The sequence below is a fragment of the Hippocampus comes genome, unplaced genomic scaffold, assembly GCF_001891065.2.
Source record: "Hippocampus comes isolate QL1 unplaced genomic scaffold, H_comes_QL1_v1.1 scaffold176, whole genome shotgun sequence".
Classification (NCBI taxonomy): Eukaryota; Metazoa; Chordata; class Actinopteri; order Syngnathiformes; family Syngnathidae; genus Hippocampus; species Hippocampus comes.
The window spans coordinates 818029-835590 of NW_017805826.1; the positions used below are offsets into that span (position 1 = coordinate 818029).

Consider the following 17562-nt stretch of genomic DNA (forward strand, 5'->3'; position numbering starts at 1 on the left):
AATAATATTGTTGCGCTAAAGTGCTTCTCTGTGTACACACAAACAGAGCGTAATGCAACCGTAAAAAAACGGAACAGCAGCATCATATTTGCACAGTGAGGAATCTTGTTAAGTCAGTATAGAAACGTTTCCACTCAGTGTGTGTAAGCAAATCATCGGGTTCTTTGAATGTTGCGTACACTCACTCATGAGGTACACCTGCACAACCTAATGAGATCCAACACAAGAAATCTGCGTTTACAGTTAGTCATGTGAAGTTTTAATTGATACACATTAATTTGTACAACATAAGAATGGATGTCATTAATTCCATTCTCATGGATTAAACGTGGGTTGCAAAAAAAAAAAAAAAAAGTGCATTTTAGGTTCAAATAAAGACTCCAAATTGTCCATAGCTGTAATTGTGAGTGTCAATGGTTGTTTGTCAACATGTGCCCTGTGACTAGCTGGCAACCAGTTTAGGGTGTCCCCGCCACTCACCCAAAGTCATGGATAGGTTTGTGGAGGACTTGTGGGTTACCCTTGGAAACATGCTTTTTCGGCCATACTAGAATAAACTGTAATAGCATATTCACTGCAGTAGGTGGTAGTGGCGCTCTTATTGTCAGAGTGTGTGCAGGTAGTATAAACAATGTTATTAAATATTTATATTTCTTTTGGATTCATAACAATTTAATCTACAAATGATAGTTTTTATAGTTACAGCGGAGAATTGTGTGTGTGTGAAATATGATCTTCTTCCTCAGGGTCGTAACAAAAAAATAATTGAGAAGCACTGCGCTACAGTTACCCAAAGTGCTACTCTTTGAAAATCAGTGGTCTAAAAGTACCGAAACAAAATACTGGAATGTGTTGTTGGCATGCAATATGGCAATGCATGGTGTTGTGGGAAAACTAACAGCATTTACATGAGCAATAAGTATTTTTAAAGTAAGTGAGTCAGGTTATATGTTACGATTCTACTTAATTGGTACAAAAACTATTTATGAAAAATATTCTTTGGCCAACTATCGTTGCCGACAATGTATATTGTGTGGTAGGATAATTACATTCTCATCCACTAGAGGGCAGAAGGTACATAATTAACCTGTGTATCAACTTTAGTTTGGTGATGCGTCGTGAGATTTTTTTCCAATTTATTCTATGCAGCCCGATTCAATAAAGGTTGGGAAACACCACTTGATGAGGATGGTGTGTTTGCATTCCCACTCGGTGCACTCACCTCCTCCAGTGCAGCTACGGTGTTCCTGCAGTGGGGCATCCTGGTGGTAAAGTTGGAAGCGGTGGGTGACTTGTAGTCCTCATTGGTCTCCACCACAAACTCAGATACTGTGATTTGGTCAGGCATAATTAATACTCCCAATACCTTTCCCCCCTTTTCTGCCGGATAAACAGGAGAAGACGCGCTCTTTTTCAACTATGCCTCCTTCTCGGTTCTGGTATTAAAAAAAAAAAAAAAAGTTTATAGAAGCGGTAATAGAGTCCTTGGCGAATTCGGCTGGCAGTGAACCATGTCTGGGTATATCTCGGACAACGCTCGGTCCCTAACACGGTGCTCCACGGGTAGATTTCTTAACCTCTGGCTGCCTTTCAGTTGAAGTACCGCCACTCCATTCGGGTTAAATGGTTGACTCTCGATTCGATGTAGGAACTGAAGTTCCCTCCGTGAAGTCTATTGTCCTCCCTTGTCTCCAAACGTGGGACCTTAGAGGGTAAGAGGAGCTCACAACAGTGAGCCTCCGGAAACAACAAGAAATCGCGTTCATTCGGAGCGCAAGAAATCCACAAAGGTAGAGGAGGGGATTCAATGGACCAACAGCAGCCAATAGGAAACTGCAGCTAGCAAGCGGGAGCCAATCAAAATTGGCATGGGCGTGACTTTATGCTACCTTCATGTACCAATTTAAATGACAGTTAATATACCAACTATATGGACAACTCCGGAAGGCGATTAAAAGGAAATTCCGCTGTCCAAGATCTAAGTTTTTATTCTTGTGTGCTCATTCCCTTGTAACGTTGTTTATGTTAATGTTTTACAATCCCAAACTTTCTATTCAGTGCATTGGTTACGCCGTTATTTGTTGTAGTACTTGAATGCCTCATTTTAGTGACATTTTGGTTTGTTTTAAAATAAAAATACATTTTTATACATACATACATATACATAAAGCATTCATTAATTATCTTCTCTCCATCTTTTACTCTTTTACCTCACTATGACAGAATACTGTCGCTAGACTCGAAAAACTCTTCCTAAAAACTCCTAAATGTTTTATTAGATATACTGTATAGATCATTTTATCAATCGCACTGGGGATTATTTATTTTTTTAACACTTTGGTTTATGGCTTCTTCCTATGATCAAATTTCCCTGACAATGTGGAACATATGTTTTAAAAATCCAAATTAAACAAATAGCATGCTGTACTTTATTTCTCTCGTGAGGGGAATTAAGTTAATGTACACTTCCTGTATGTGCTGCCCTATGTATTGATTAGTGCCTGAAAGTATCACTAGAGACACAAAAACACAACGATGTTCATTCATTGTGATGCACACTTCTGTGAACAACGAAGAACAGGATAAACAGGATCTACTACCCTGATGCTGTAATTATTACTCATCATGTGCTGTTATTTATTTTCCCCCCCTTGAACAAACTATGGTTACAGAAGAGCATTGCACACTGCTTGTCACTATTTACCAGACCAATTTTCTTCGCTCTGTGTACTATGCATTTTCCTTGGGTTTGGGATTAAAAAAAGATGTTTCCAACCCAAGGCAGGGCAACTCATATAAATAGTGTCAGAGCAGCCTAACCAGACTTCAAATCACAAAGTGGGCAGTGTTCACACATTCTTGCAGTTCTGCAGCGTATCCTGGCAAGCTACTAAATGAAGCGCTCTAGATTTGAACTAGCACGAGGGCCTCAACTGCCTTATGAAATTAAAATGCACACACACGCACACACACACACAGGCCTCAACTGCCTTATCATCTGCGATCCAGATTCACAGTAGCTCAGTTAGAGGCCAGCAGAACGTCCAGCTTTCCACTTATATAGGCTTCTGCGTCAAATGGCCTAAATTCGGTCATGTTTTCTTTGTCTTTTTTGTTTTATGTGTAATACCACCATAGATGGATTCCCATGATTAGGACGACTGAGGGCAAAGAGGAAAAGTGTAATAACCACAGGACAGCAAATTTAACTCCTCGCAACATAGGAAAGAAATGGTCTGGTTGCTCAGTACAGTGTATGAGACAGACTACCATATACAATTTTTACAGGTCAAAGTTTATGTCAACAAAATAAAATGGTAAAAATATAAGCACGCTTCTCTGATCATTTTCATGCCAGTCATAAGCCATTGCTCATTATTTCCAAGGGATTTTTATAAAACATCAAAGCGAAAATTCAACCAGTAATATTGAATTACTTTAGGGACTCTACTTCACATTTCTCTCAGTGAGACTACATTGAAACGTTTCCCCAAATCATCACTTCCATGCTGTAAATGCATTTACTTCTTCCATTTGTGGGGATGGAGATGTGTCATGGATAGCAAGGTGCTCGCTTGCAAACCAAACCATAACATGCATTCTACATCAAGCAAAATCCAGTTTAAACTTGACACAATTATCGACACCAGGTACAGATTGTTTAAAATAAACACACCACGTGCATGACATTCTTGGCTTGCAACACACCCACCTCGTCATGAGGTTCCCAGAGGTGCAACGGAGTCTTATGCTATCCAATGCTATAGGAGTCTGAGCAAAAATGCTCAGTATGTACTTATAGGTCATGGCGTTGGTACTTTAAAGTACCAACGTTGGGAACTATACCTCTATAGTATAAAGGTATAGTTCCCAGTGAACAACTGACAGGGGGTTTTAATATCCTGATTATCTCATCTTAGGATAACTAAACTTATAGTGTTATTTTTTTAAAATACATTTTGAAATAAATATTGTAGTTACATTCTGACATTATTTTGATGATCTTATCTTAGGATAACTAAACTTATACTGTGTTACTTTTTAAAATAAATGTTGAAATAAATATTGTAGTTACATTCTGATTTTTAGTTTTTTTAGTACAGTACATGCAAAATAGTCTTGTAGTCTTAAGAAAAGTACTACATGTACACATCAAGCGCCCCCTCTGGTGGACATTTGAGGGCAAAACAGAAGCGCACTCAAAATTATGAAGTTTCACTCATTTAATGTCACAAACATTTTCAAACAACAAATGGGTGAAAGTGACAATGGCGGAAGGATAAAATAAAAGAGGACATAGCGCAATTTCTTTTCTTATATTATTGGTCACAAATACAAAACGTGTGCTATTAATAAATTCAAGTCTCACAAATTAAGGACCAGCGGCCACATTTCAAAGACTCGTACCAATATGAATGCCTTTCTACATAGACACAATCTACCGCTTTGTGGCATATGTTGTACCAAACAACTAAACACCTGAAATACTTTGAAATAAATACAACCATTTCATTTTGTTGCCCAGCAGATTTCAACTTGAACTGAAAGTCCAAATCAGATTTTTTGTGTGGTGGTCAGTGGATAGATATTGAATGCCATTAAGGTAGTATCTACTGAAAACAAACAAACAAACAAAAAAAAAACTTCGATTAAAGAAAAAGGTTTGCATTCGTCAGTCATGGTTGTCTCCCTTTACTAGTTTTACTTTTCCCCCGCCATCCTCACGACTTGTCTGATGCAAGCGCACAGTCAAAGGAAGCTGAAAGCACCTTGCAGATGGACTGAGCCTGCTCCTGTTTACAATAGAAAACGAAAACAGCAATCAAGTATTGCCTTTTTTTAAAAATAGCACATATGCATTTATTCGCTGGCACTCACAGAGCTGCTGCACTGGTACACCCAGATGCTGCACCCCTCCTGTTCAGGGTCGGTGGTTTTGAGGGCCAGGAGGTTCTTCCCAGTGCCGAGGCCATCGTCGTAGCACAACATGCGCATGATCAGGTAGAGAGGGTGGCGGTGCAACACATCCTGGAGGAATAGTATATCAAAATAATCATCGGAGGAATAATATATCAAAATAATCATCCTCATAATAATAACGATGATTTTTATTATTCTTGCCCTCATCAAGTCACAACAGAAATGTTTTTTTTAGGTATAATGGGTGTAAAAATGAATCACTGAACAACAAATGGATTGAGAAGTGTAGTGATTTGCTGCCTTCTTGTCGTATCAAGAGGAAGTTACTCACCTTTTTGTCGGTCTGCCAATTTCTGCTAGATTATCACTACTGTATTCATGGTAGGGTTTCATCACTTAAACTGTAATTACAGCCGATAGAATTGTGCATATTGTACCTTCACAAAATCAATGCTCTGTAAAAAGAGGTTAAACACAAGAAAATATAACGAAAAGACCGATGGATATTACTACTTGTCACTGGCAGATGAGTCGCGACATAAACACCAACAGATGTGATTTTGGGGTATACATTACATTTAGCTTCTTTATCACAGATGTGGATTTATTGTCCCTATTTAATCATACTGTAGTGAGCAGCCAGGAAGGTGCTATTTTTTACACTGTCCTCTGTCAGTGGTGAGATAAAAAAAAAAAGAAGTCAAATTAAAAAGACAAATAAACTACTGGCTAAAACTTGAATTTCTAACACACAATATAGATGAATAGATGACTCCCTTTGCTTTGTTAAAGAAACAAGAAGGACTCACATACTGGTCGAGCGAGGCCACTTTCACTCCGTGTTTCGACACAACCAGGATCATTTCTTCATCTCGTGGCACAAACGGCAGCTTTCTATCTTGCTAATAAATAAATGAATAAATAAATAAGAGAGATAAAAATATGTACAAATAAAGTAGAATAAACATGTTAGGTACAAATATACAGTATTTAGGCAATGACAAAATTTTTATCACTTTGCCCTTATACATCACCACAATGGAATTGAAATAAAACAAGATATGAATGAAGGGTAGACTTTAGCTTCCAGAGGCAATTACAGTTTAGACTGTAAACCTGGCATTTAAACAAGGGGGTGGAAACATTTTATATCCACTGCACATGAAAGGGGGGCAACATAGTTGCCACAATACTGACTTATAATAAAATAAAACTTGACCAGTCATGTTTTTATAAAGGCAGGTTTGATTTCATACAACTCTTATAATATACAATATTGGATTAACTTTTTTTTTTTTTTACCTGAGCGGTGTCAATGTAGTTGATGAGGTCAAGAGGTTCCTGGAGCTTCTTGCTCATGTCAAACTGCAATCCCTCAATGGCTCCCACATACTTTACCCGGAACTCTGCACATGTTTCAGATGTGTTGTTTCCTAGGGAGGTCATACATGTTGGCATCGATAAAATAATAAGTGATTGAATAAAAGGTCGGGATGATGTAATCCCACTGACCCGAGCTCTTGGTAGAGTCTGTGTCGAGGCTGGCGACTGTACTGGACCTGGATAGTCCCCCCAAACTGGAGTCTACAGACTATGGAAGAGACAGAGTTCAACACCACGACATTGGGTACATTTGCATGGTACAATGAGATTCAGAGGAAGAGATGTTTTAAAAATAGTCTTCTTACATGTTGTACATCTCTTGTGCAACATGTAATAGGACTGCGTTGGGATAGTTAATGTTTGTCTGGTAGGTGGACACTCATGTAAAGTGGGTCCGGTTACCGTACCTTACTTTTGGTGCTGATCTCACTGCTCTGAGAGCTACTGCTGCTGTGGCGTTTTTTCACCTTGCGAAACATCTTTCACTTTTGCATCCTGGACCATCGCATCCCAGCCCACCTCCAACCTAAGCACCACCAAACATTTATCATGGAAGACTACAGAATACTTCATATTTTGTTTCACAATGTGTGTTTTATTCAGTATCTTGTTTTCTTTATGGAGTGCCTCATTTTTACATTTTGTGTGGCAAGATAAATAAGCGCAACTTACTATTGAGTTTAAAGGTGGAACAATTTTCGAAACTGTCAATTAATTAATAAAACATTGAACTTGAATCTGAAATAATTGTATTGAATTTAATGAATTTATCGATTGCTTTTGGTGGTTGTTTTTTTAAAGTTACGTTTAATTCTCTTTTTTCATACACTTTTATTTCATGACAATCTGGCACATTGAAAAGAGCCATTAAATGAAATGTGAGAGGAATAAATCTGTCAAAGTGACCCATCAAGAACTGGTGGGCCTGGAAGTGTAATTTAAAACAATAAAATGTGTTCACAAATGACAAAATACAAATAAATAAACACTTTGAATATTAACTCATATTATTTTCGTTTGTTTGAATTTGCTTTGTTTTTATGTAATTAGGATTTCAGTTTGCACTTCAGGATGGATAATTACTCTTATACAAGTAGTAAAAGTTTCGGATTTAAAGAGGTTTCAGTTCTTACTCCTTTTCAGACTGAAAGTACACAGCGTTTCGGTGGAATATACTGTAAATTGTTATGTGTTTGTTTTTGTACTACATGTTTGAATAAAGGTTCAATTAATCAATCAGTCAATCAACCAAGTCAGAAAAAAATAAAACACATAAATAGGCTCATTTATTTCCGATTATTATCATCATAATTTGATTAGTCAATTGAAATGCAATTCAAATTATGATGACTTAAAGGGTAACTAAAGTCACAAAAGTGTGTTCCAATATGTTTTATGGGCCCCCACAAATCGAAACAAAGTATTCTGATTCTTATTGTGTTGGGGAATAAGAATTAAGCATGGGACAGTTCCTGCAGACCCAAAGTTGCCTCGTCCTTAGGTGGCCATAAAATATTTAAGGGAGTCACATATCTGTTACACCCTTGCAGTTAGCTGCAGTTTAATATATATTCACAAATTACACGTGATAGCGTGGATAAAGATGTTATAAACAGCGTCTAAAATTAACGCAAACAACCGAGGAAAACCATTCAGTACTCGCCACCCACGCTCAACGTCGCTTTCGTTTCAACACTCAAGTTGATTAACTTTCACTCCGCTGAAAGATCGCCGTTATTAAAACCAATCCGGCACATGCATACCTGACAACAGTGTTGGCGCGTTAGAGTACCATTAACATAACTTGGTTAATCTGCCTGCCCGCAACAGGGCGTTTGTCGGCTCAAACTCACTCTCAGTTTAGCTTCTCTCGTAGTTTCACAGCCTCCACCCAACGCTTCTTAAAGGAGACTGACCCAACTTTAGTCCATGACGGAGCTAAAAGTAGACTGCTGCCACAGGTGCTGAACATCAAAGCAACAAAATTGCACGTGTCTTCACTTCTAATATATTCTTAAGTATGCGGTTGTCATTTGCCCTAAAATATTATCATTATTCTGAAACGGAACATATGTCCCGGAACCGTCGCTGTCTCCCCTCAGTCTTGCCGGTGGTGTTTTGATACACGACCGGAAGTGTCCCGTGGGGAGAGGGACCGCCTCCTCATTCATTTTCAAAACATTGCGCTATGATTTGATTGTGACATTTGTCATTCCGCTTTGTGCTTTTCTATAGCTATGGCATCAAAACGCAAAGTGGAGATGATCGTCCCGGCGGAGGAGAGTGACCAGCTTCATATTCGTCCGCTGTACGCTGATACATTCATTGATTATGTATTAAAAATGATTGAATCTCAAATTATGTAAACAAATGTTGGCTACCGTAATTTTTCTTGTTTTCTTTCCCAGGGGTGCTGGGCAGGAGGTCGGGAGGTCCTGTATTATCCTGGAGTTCAAAGGAAGAAAAATCATGGTGACTAATGATTGATTAGGGCCTCAGCTATAGATTTTTAGACTGCTAAATGGAGAGAGCAAAAGAAATGTGTTTGGAGATTACAATTTGTTTTAATTTGTGTGTTCAACAGCTGGACTGTGGCATCCACCCTGGTTTAGAAGGAATGGATGCCCTCCCTTATATAGACTTGATCGACCCAGCGGAGATTGACCTGCTGCTCATCAGCCAGTAATTTTTCTTTTGTCGTTGTTTTGGTCGCAATTGAAAATAATCCGCACTTCTATTGTGTATTGTGGGACATGCTTTCGTTTAAATATACCAAGGATTTTGTCTTGCTGAAATCAGGCCGTTTTTGGCTCCGTCCTTCCTTCCTTCCTTCCTTCCTTCACCCCATCCTACTTTCCTTGCTTTTCTCCCTTCCTTTTCCTCCTTCACTGTCTTCATCCCTTCTTTCTCTCAACTTCCATCCTTCTTTCCGTGACTCCTTTCACTTGCTATTTTGCTAACATTACATTCTTTCATCTTTTCATCCCTCACCTTTCTTTCTGGATTACTTCAGATACAAAAACAGATGCAAAAAAAAAATTCCAAGTGAATGCAACAATCTTGATAGTGTTACTGAATCCTAACGACAAGTCTCAGCTAAAAAAGAAAAAAAAATCAAAAGCACAGTAAAGCAACATTCACTTCGCAATTATTTGGGCGTGCTTGATATTTAGGCAGGCACATTAGCGACGCAGCTATGTACAAGCAATTTTTAAAAAAAGTTTTGTATTAAATGTCCCCTGTGAAGCATACATTGGGTGACTACATAATGAGTTTGTTTTGTCTCCAGTTTCCACCTCGATCACTGTGGGGCTCTGCCTTGGTTCCTCCAGAAGACCAGCTTCAAAGGCAGAACCTTCATGACTCATGCCACCAAGGCCATCTACCGCTGGCTCCTGTCGGACTACGTCAAAGTCAGGTAAGCTATGAAACCCTTTACTGCCTTTGAATTAGAATACATTACTGTAATTTGGAATCCCCGCCCCCCTCCTGTTGCAGCAACATTTCTGCAGATGACATGCTATACACCGAGACGGACCTGGAGGAGAGTATGGATAAGATTGAGACCATTAACTTCCATGAGGTCAAGGAGGTGGCAGGGATCAAGTTCTGGTGTTACCATGCTGGCCATGTGCTGGGAGCTGCCATGTTTATGATTGAAATAGCCGGAGTCAAGGTAACAGCTTTTATTCGAGTACAGAATACTTACTCGTATAGTCAGTGGAACCTCTAGAATCAAACAAGGAAAAGGAGAATTGTGTTTGAAGTAGCATTTTACTGAGCTTGAGTCTCACGAGATTTGTGCATGATGATGATTTGAATTCCAAGTTTTGTGTGACTCTTCAGGCATTTTCTGAGGATATATTGTATCACTTCTGTGACATTTGTTTCTGAAAGTTTCTCTGTGCTACTTACCTAAAGTGGTGCATACATTTACTGTACTACATTTAATTAAGTAACTCTTTGCATTTTAATTTTCATAATATTAATGAAACACAACATTTACTTGAGTTTTTTTCTTAAACAAATGCTACTTTTACGCTGTTATATTGAGCAAACAAAAAAAGTACATTCAAAACTATTTCTTGAGGTTGTATTTTTCTCAATTTGTTATTTTATAAACATTTCATCTATTATTCTTTCAGTTGAAGTGATATATTTAGGCAATTCCTGAAGTTGAACATTCCTCGCTTTATATTTTTGTGTATTTGACGGTCATGCTCTGATGCAAAAAGAAAAATCAATTAGAGGTTATACACCAGTAACTCAGTACTTTTTTTCACTGATTTCTTACTTTTAAGTCATTATTTGGAAGACACTTTTTTACAGCAATAGTATTTTAAAGTAACAGTACTCTTACTTACTTGTCTACAGTTTTCGGCAACTCTATCCACCTCTGACTGCTGGTATTATTATTCATGGTTAACATGTGATTTGTTTATTTGGTTCCTTCCAAAGCTGCTCTACACGGGAGACTTCTCACGACAAGAAGACAGACACCTCATGGCGGCTGAGATACCAAGCGTCAAACCGGACATTTTAATCATTGTACGCCCCCGCAAAATTCAACATTTCTCACAAAAAGTGTGCGTGCATTTTTCCTTGAATCTTGAGGTGATCAAAAATGTCGTTCATCGTTCTTGTGCAGGAGTCCACCTACGGCACGCACATCCATGAGAAGCGCGAAGAGCGCGAGGCTCGCTTTTGTAACACGGTCCACGACATCGTCAACAGAGAGGGCCGCTGTTTGATCCCCGTATTTGCTTTGGGGCGAGCCCAGGAACTGCTGCTCATTCTGGGTGAGACACCCATTTTATGTGGACTTATCATTAATAGTCTCAACACCTTCACCAATGACAAAAAAGGTCATTTATTTGATGGGGAAAATCTGTACGTTTTGTTTTGTTTTTTTTTGGTTTTTTGCATGTGCAATACATACATGCCACCACACGGGGCAGCAATGTACCCCAAACTAAAATGAAATCATTGTGAATATTGTGTAACAGCATCTTAGGGCATCGGGATGCAGTTGTGTGTGGGCGTTGGGAACTCGAGCTATTAGTTATGTAAACTGTATTGATACAACTTACATTGAATAGATTTACATTTATTAGTATGCATTGCCAATATAATATACTGGAATAGTGAAGCCTCCAACGTCAGGCAAAACTTGCCATGTGCGAAAACATACTTGTAATATTTGTTGCCTTGTTAATTTATACAGTAAAAAAAAAGAATATCACTAATTGAAAATTTTGAAGTTGAAATGGGATCAATTATCCTGTTAAATATCAGCTACCTGATTGTTTCTAAATTAAAACTGTAAATGATTTCATTTACGTGTAAATGATTTTATCAGTAAATAAACATGATGTAATGAATTACAAATCATTCTATTTAAAATGAACTTGATTTATTTTGTTGTAAAATAAAAAAATTTACCGGTACATAATTTTTTTTTCTACCCTATCTACAATTTACCTGGCCCAACTGTCCATTTTAAAAATCAAATGTCAACCTTGAGCACAAAAATTTGCCCGCACCTTTATTGTATTTTTATTTGACAGTGGTTAACTTCTCTTTACTGTACTTGTATGAGAGTTAGGAATGTTTTTTAAAAATGTCTGCAGTATCAATTGTCTTGTCATGTCTTGTTTCCTGTTGAATGCCTTTCTCCAGACGAGTACTGGCAGAACCATCCGGAGCTCCATGACATCCCTATCTACTACGCCTCGTCCTTGGCCAAGAAGTGCATGGCCGTGTACCAGACCTACGTCAACGCCATGAACGACAAAATTCGCAAGGCTATCAACATTAACAACCCTTTTGTCTTCAAGCACATCAGCAACCTCAAGGTCGAGGACAAAATTTGTCAGTGATGTACTGTGAATATATTCAGTTTTTTGTGGGATAACAATATGAGACCATCTTTCTTGTCAGTGATGTACTGTGAATATATTCAAATGCCAGTTTTTTGTGGGATAACAATATGAGACCATCTTTTTTGTGTGTGTGACCTATAACCTGTGCAAAAAAAAAATTTGGAGGGGAAAAATATACTTGCATAAATATGCACACCCTCAAACTAATACTGTGTTCCTGCACTTTTTTCTTTTATTACAATACTCTTCTTGGGTTGGAATTTATCAGAGTGGCACATTTTCATGTGGGACTATTTCCGTACTTTTTTTTGCAAAAATGCACAGAATCTGAAAAACAGCTCCAAAGCACGACGTTGCCACGACCATGCTTCACAGTTGGGATGGTGTTCCTTTTGGTGATGAGTAGTGTTGTGTTTTCAGGTTTGCGCTAAACATGGAATTATTGCCAAAAAACAACGTTGGTTTCAACAACACATTTCCGACACGTGTTTAAAGATTTCAATTGTGGGATAAATAAATCCTTTTTCGCAGAGGAAAAAATGAAAACTTACTCCAGTGTCTTCAATTCTCAGAGCATGGACCACTTTGATGACATAGGCCCCAGTGTGGTGATGGCGTCCCCTGGCATGATGCAGAGCGGCCTTTCTAGAGAGCTCTTTGAAAGCTGGTGCACGGACAAGCGAAATGGAGTTATCATCGCTGGATATTGTGTGGAGGGAACACTGGCCAAGGTCAGCTGGCACCATTTGTCCCATATGAGCACCTGCAATTGCATCTCATTAAATTAGAACTCACGTGCAGATTCACTGAAGAGAAGAAAAATAGTTGGAAGAAGGCCTGTCCATTGCTAAGTGTAAGTTAAATCATTGATTAATAATTCATGGTTATTAAAATAACCCGGTTACCTGATCAAGTGCCCGGCATCATACAGAGAGCTGTTTCTTATATTTTGGTGACATAATTTAGGAACCCTTCTAATTTACCCGTCTGGTGTTTCCAACTATAGTACCGTAGCCCAAAATGTCAACGCCACCAGAGAGATGGTGATAGAATGCGGTATATTACAAGCGTATAAATGTGAATGCAACTTACAGTGGTGTCTGCGTTTGTTGCGCAGCACATCATGTCCGAGCCGGAGGAGATCACCACCATGTCGGGACAAAAGCTGCAGCTGAAGATGTCGGTGGACTACATCTCCTTCTCGGCCCACACAGACTACCAGCAAACCAGCGAGTTCATCCGCGCTCTCAAACCCCCACACGTGGTAGGGGGAAGCCGAAACGCATCACTCATACCTTTTGACTTTGCAAAAATATAAGGTAGTCTAAAGGGGCAAAATATTAAAACAAAGCACATTATTTGATGTAGCTACAGCAGGGATATCGCAATGTGCTATATTAGAATATCACTATAGAGATTAAATAACACATCGGAAAATACTATACTCAGATCTTGGTCCACGGCGAGCAGAACGAGATGGCGCGCCTGAAGGCGGCGCTTATCCGAGAGTACGAGGACAACGACCAGGTTCACATCGAAGTCCACAACCCTCGCAACACAGAGTCGGTCACCCTCAACTTCAGGGGAGAGAAACTGGCCAAGGTTCTTAAGCGTTGTTACGCCGTTAAGTTATTAGGCTACAGATTGATTGTTGGATGAGCTCTCATAGCCCTGACGTGACTTCACTGCTGCATTCAGGTGATGGGCTCTCTGGCGGATCAGAAGTGCGTTCAAGGTCAGAGAGTGTCCGGCATCCTGGTTAAGAAGAACTTTAACTACCACATCCTCAACCCCTCCGACCTTTCCCGTGAGTCAAGTCTTCAACAATTCACCCGTCATCCCCCCACGAAACATGTCAACATGCTACGTTTTTTTTTTTTTTTTTTTTTTTGCAGTGTATACGGAGCTGTCCATGAGCACAGTGAAGCAGACGCAGGCCATCCCCTTCACTGGACCCTACTCATTGCTCGTCTGCCACCTTAGGAACCTCACGGGTGAGCCATTGTGCATACAAAGCATGTTTAACCCTCTAATTTCAACACCTGATACGTTCTGACATGTTTTCCCCCTCTACATATTTTACAAATGTGTAAAAATAGACTAAGAAATTGCACGTATGCAAGTATTCACATCCTTTGCTCGACATTTTGCCGTTGCACCTTGAGCAGCAATTACAGTATTAAGGCTTAAGTTTCTTCGGGCAGTTGGCCCACTTCATAACAAATTGTGGAAAAGGGGGAAGTGCAAAAATTAGTTTCCGGATGCAGCGTATATACCACGTGGTGCATAGCATTGAGCGTTCTCTCCGTCAGGTGATGTGGAAGAGCTCGACGGTACCGAAAAGAAAACGCTGAGGATCTTCCAAAGTGTCACTCTGATCCACGAAGTCGGCATGGTTCTGCTGGAGGTGAGTCCTGGGATGCACGAACGGCAACTCCCGTCGTCCAACTTCTTCGTGTTTTGCTTTCAGTGGATCGCTAACCCTCTCAACGACATGTACGCCGACGCCATCACCACTGTGGTGCTGGAGGTCCAGTCGAACCCAAAGGCTCAGAAAGGTGGGCTGTAATTGGTGGTGACAGTACTTGTGATCACAGCACTTCAGTTTGTGCAGGTGTATGTCGTGGGTGGAACTATTGCCGACTCTAACTTTCGTTGAGTGGACACTGGACGTTTTTTTTTTTGTCTCAATCAAAGACACAGTTTGATTGTGTGTTCAGTCATGGAAACCCAGAGTTCCATTTTGGACATGGACATCTTTCAAAGTCGACTAGAAATCATGTTACAGTGAGTAGCATGATTCCATCATATTAGCAGTTCTTGTAATTATCAGAATTGTTCAGCATCGTTTTGTTTCAGGGACATGTTTGGACAGGATCACGTGGACATCAACAATCGTCAAAACATCTCGGTGACCGTCGACGGGAAGACAGTGAACATTTTCTTGGAAACACGGGTGAGACTTGTATTGTGCCACATTGCCCTTTGGACCTTTTCACCCTCAACAGGCGCCTGTCGTAGCACCTACTTAACACTTTTCTCCTGCCCCGACCAGTCGGTGAGCTACGAGGATGAGGACACAGAGGACGATTCCTTGAGGGAACTGGTGGAACAAGCCGTGCAGCGCCTCTTTGACGCCCTCAACCCCATCACGTCACTCATGCCATCACTTAAGTTTTAAGTGATGTCATTTTTGAAGTGACACATTGAAATTGTATGGTCTGGATAACACTAACTTGCGTCGTTGAACGACTAGTTCATTGTCAGTATTTTTAGCATGTGCTATGTTATGTTTTCCCTGTAAGCAGTTGTATTTAATGTTCAGGTAGTTTAAAAAAATGCACTGAATTGAGACTTTTGGTGTTTTAGTGTTTGTGAATTTGTAATTGCACTAAATGTTCAGTATTTAAATTATAAACTGGCGTTGGATAACAGACTTTCACGAGGTAATAGTTCATCGTCGGTACTTGTAACATATGCTCTGTTGTTTTACCTGCAAGCACTTGCATTTATTTAATGTTCTGTTAGTTAAAATGCACTGACTTAAGACTTTTTGTATTTTAACATTTGTGAATTTCTAATTACACTAAATGTTGAGTATTTAAAAACTAACTGGCATCAAAGGTCATCCTTTCTCATTGAATTTCTTTTCCTTCACACCATAGGAACGCTTCACAAATATACAATTTCAAGATAACTTAGCATGACACAGTGAACACAAAACAGATTTACTGTGCATTATCCAGATATGGATTTATTACTCCAGTACATGGACGACAAAGGCATTTTTTCTCCGTAATAAAAGGCACAATTCCGGAACTTTGCACTTCCCAACAAGAATGTTCAATAAAGTATTATAAATAGCAAAGTTTTAATAAATACAAGACATGTCTTTGTCATTCTGATCCATGAATTCGTTAAACTTCGAACATATTTTTTTCCAAATCAGGCTCTATACATACGGGCACACGCACAACCTTGGTGGCTGTAATGGGATAAAGATTTAACTGCACTTCATGTATGCCCTTAAATAAATATTTACTCCTCAAATACAATCGAAATTAAACATTTTTAATTTCATGTAGATAAACTATGAATAAGAATAGGCACCACCAATCACAATACAGTACTGTCAAAAAGTCACCACGGACTTCTTGCTCAGACGAGCAGTCATTTTGACATAGTAAAACTAACCCAAAGGATCAATCCAGTTATTTGCAGATGGCCATGTCACAGAAATAGAAACATGTCCAGGTAGGATGCTGGCCCTCCTCAATTACGTCAAGCTTCTTCCATCCTATTATTGGTTGGTCAGGGCAAAACTTATTCAAGGTACAGTAAAAATTGTTCCAGTCCGCCGCCTCAGCTCGCCGCTCCCCTCGAGGTTGCCAACAACGCCGCAGCCGTAAAGAGCAGGATGAGGACGCCCACCTCTACGGCCCTGTCCTTGTTCCTCTCACCCAAAGACTCCTGGCGTTTCCTCAGCATCTCATCCTTGCGTTGCCGGATGTCTCTGTCCCTCTGGAGCTGGTCGCCGTAATGCGAACGAAGGAACTTGTCGAAGTCAAACATGCTCCCTCGGGGGTCCACCGCCGCGCTCCTCTTTCCCGCAGCCGCGCTCCCTTCTGCGGCGGATTTGGTGGCGGAAGGTCCGGCCCGAGCTCTGTTGGTCAGGTCGAGCTGGCTCAGGAGGCCGCGGTCGTACTTCCTCCGCAAGCCCTTGTGGCCCAGCACCGCGTAGGCTTCGCTGATGTCCGAGAAGCGGACGGTGGCATCGTCGTTGCCGGCGTTCTTGTCCGGGTGGTAGAGGAAGCACTGCTTGTAGTAGGCGGTTTTGATCTGAGCTTGGGTAGCCTTTGGGGACACGCCGAGGATGTCGTAGTAGCCCGTTTTGCTTCGGTAAAGAGGCTCCTCTCGGTCGCCATTGACGTAAGTCCTGATAAAAGTTAAATGACTCCAACAGGAGCCCGGACAAGTGCTGAAGAAAATCCCCAAAGCATTTCCGTGTCCCCGCCACACACAAGCATGTGTGTGACTGACACTTTTATTATCCTTCATCCCTAAGCAATAATCAACAAAACGTCCGTTAACATCACGCGTTGTCCAAGGAGTTAAGTGCCGGTTCTTTACGTCTCGATCACGGTTAAAATCCACAAATAAAACGCCAGTGGATAACGTCGATGAATACACCGTACCTTCTTCGTGCTTCCTAATAGGTTTCAGTGCTGAGTAGTTGCATATTTTCGGCGTAATGTTGAAAGTCCTTCTGCCAAAACGAAGCATAACCTCCACCATGTTTGTGGAGTTCAACACGGAAGTGTTTTTTTTTGTATTTGTGCAGCGCCCCCTATTGCCACGGAGGGCAAAATTGAAGGTT

At 40.2% G+C, this 17562-nt stretch overlaps 4 protein-coding genes across 5 annotated transcripts in view; 1 reads left to right on the plus strand and 3 right to left on the minus strand.

The window, feature by feature from the left end:
* The window catches only part of asap2a (ArfGAP with SH3 domain, ankyrin repeat and PH domain 2a), a 51701-nt gene extending 49925 nt beyond the window's left edge, over positions 1-1776 (minus strand). The window contains exon 1 of the mRNA XM_019887203.1: positions 1223-1776. Coding sequence (XP_019742762.1) covers positions 1223-1348 — 126 coding nt within the window. The 5' untranslated portion in view covers positions 1349-1776. The remainder of the gene's footprint in view (positions 1-1222) is intronic.
* A 2429-nt stretch (positions 1777-4205) lies between these two features.
* On the minus strand, positions 4206-8318 carry itgb1bp1 (integrin beta 1 binding protein 1). 2 transcript variants are annotated; one of them, XM_019887261.1, is made up of 7 exons: positions 8220-8318; positions 6711-6829; positions 6433-6511; positions 6223-6353; positions 5730-5822; positions 4879-5028; positions 4206-4793 (listed from the first exon to the last, which is right to left on the minus strand). In XM_019887261.1, exons 2-7 carry the CDS (start codon positions 6780-6782, stop codon positions 4722-4724), a joined length of 597 nt encoding a protein of 198 aa, XP_019742820.1. In that variant the 5' UTR covers positions 6783-6829; positions 8220-8318; the 3' UTR covers positions 4206-4721. The 2 variants fall into 2 exon arrangements, with proteins under 2 accessions (XP_019742820.1, XP_019742819.1); XM_019887260.1 differs by lacking the exon at positions 8220-8318 and adding an exon at positions 8067-8200.
* A 131-nt stretch (positions 8319-8449) lies between these two features.
* Positions 8450-15794, plus strand: LOC109526156 (cleavage and polyadenylation specificity factor subunit 3). Its single transcript, XM_019887258.1, has 18 exons — positions 8450-8611; positions 8712-8775; positions 8888-8985; positions 9593-9721; positions 9802-9979; positions 10762-10851; positions 10952-11102; positions 11983-12158; positions 12758-12916; positions 13303-13449; positions 13635-13787; positions 13884-13992; positions 14081-14179; positions 14498-14592; positions 14656-14743; positions 14906-14972; positions 15045-15141; positions 15241-15794. The coding sequence occupies exons 1-18, from the start codon at positions 8541-8543 to the stop codon at positions 15364-15366; spliced, it is 2097 nt and encodes a 698-aa protein (XP_019742817.1). The 5' UTR covers positions 8450-8540; the 3' UTR covers positions 15367-15794.
* A 118-nt stretch (positions 15795-15912) lies between these two features.
* Positions 15913-17526, minus strand: LOC109526157 (dnaJ homolog subfamily C member 30-like). Its single transcript, XM_019887259.1, has 2 exons — positions 17381-17526; positions 15913-17245 (listed from the first exon to the last, which is right to left on the minus strand). Exons 1-2 carry the CDS (start codon positions 17478-17480, stop codon positions 16548-16550), a joined length of 798 nt encoding a protein of 265 aa, XP_019742818.1. The 5' UTR covers positions 17481-17526; the 3' UTR covers positions 15913-16547.
* Positions 17527-17562: the final 36 nt, after the last annotated feature.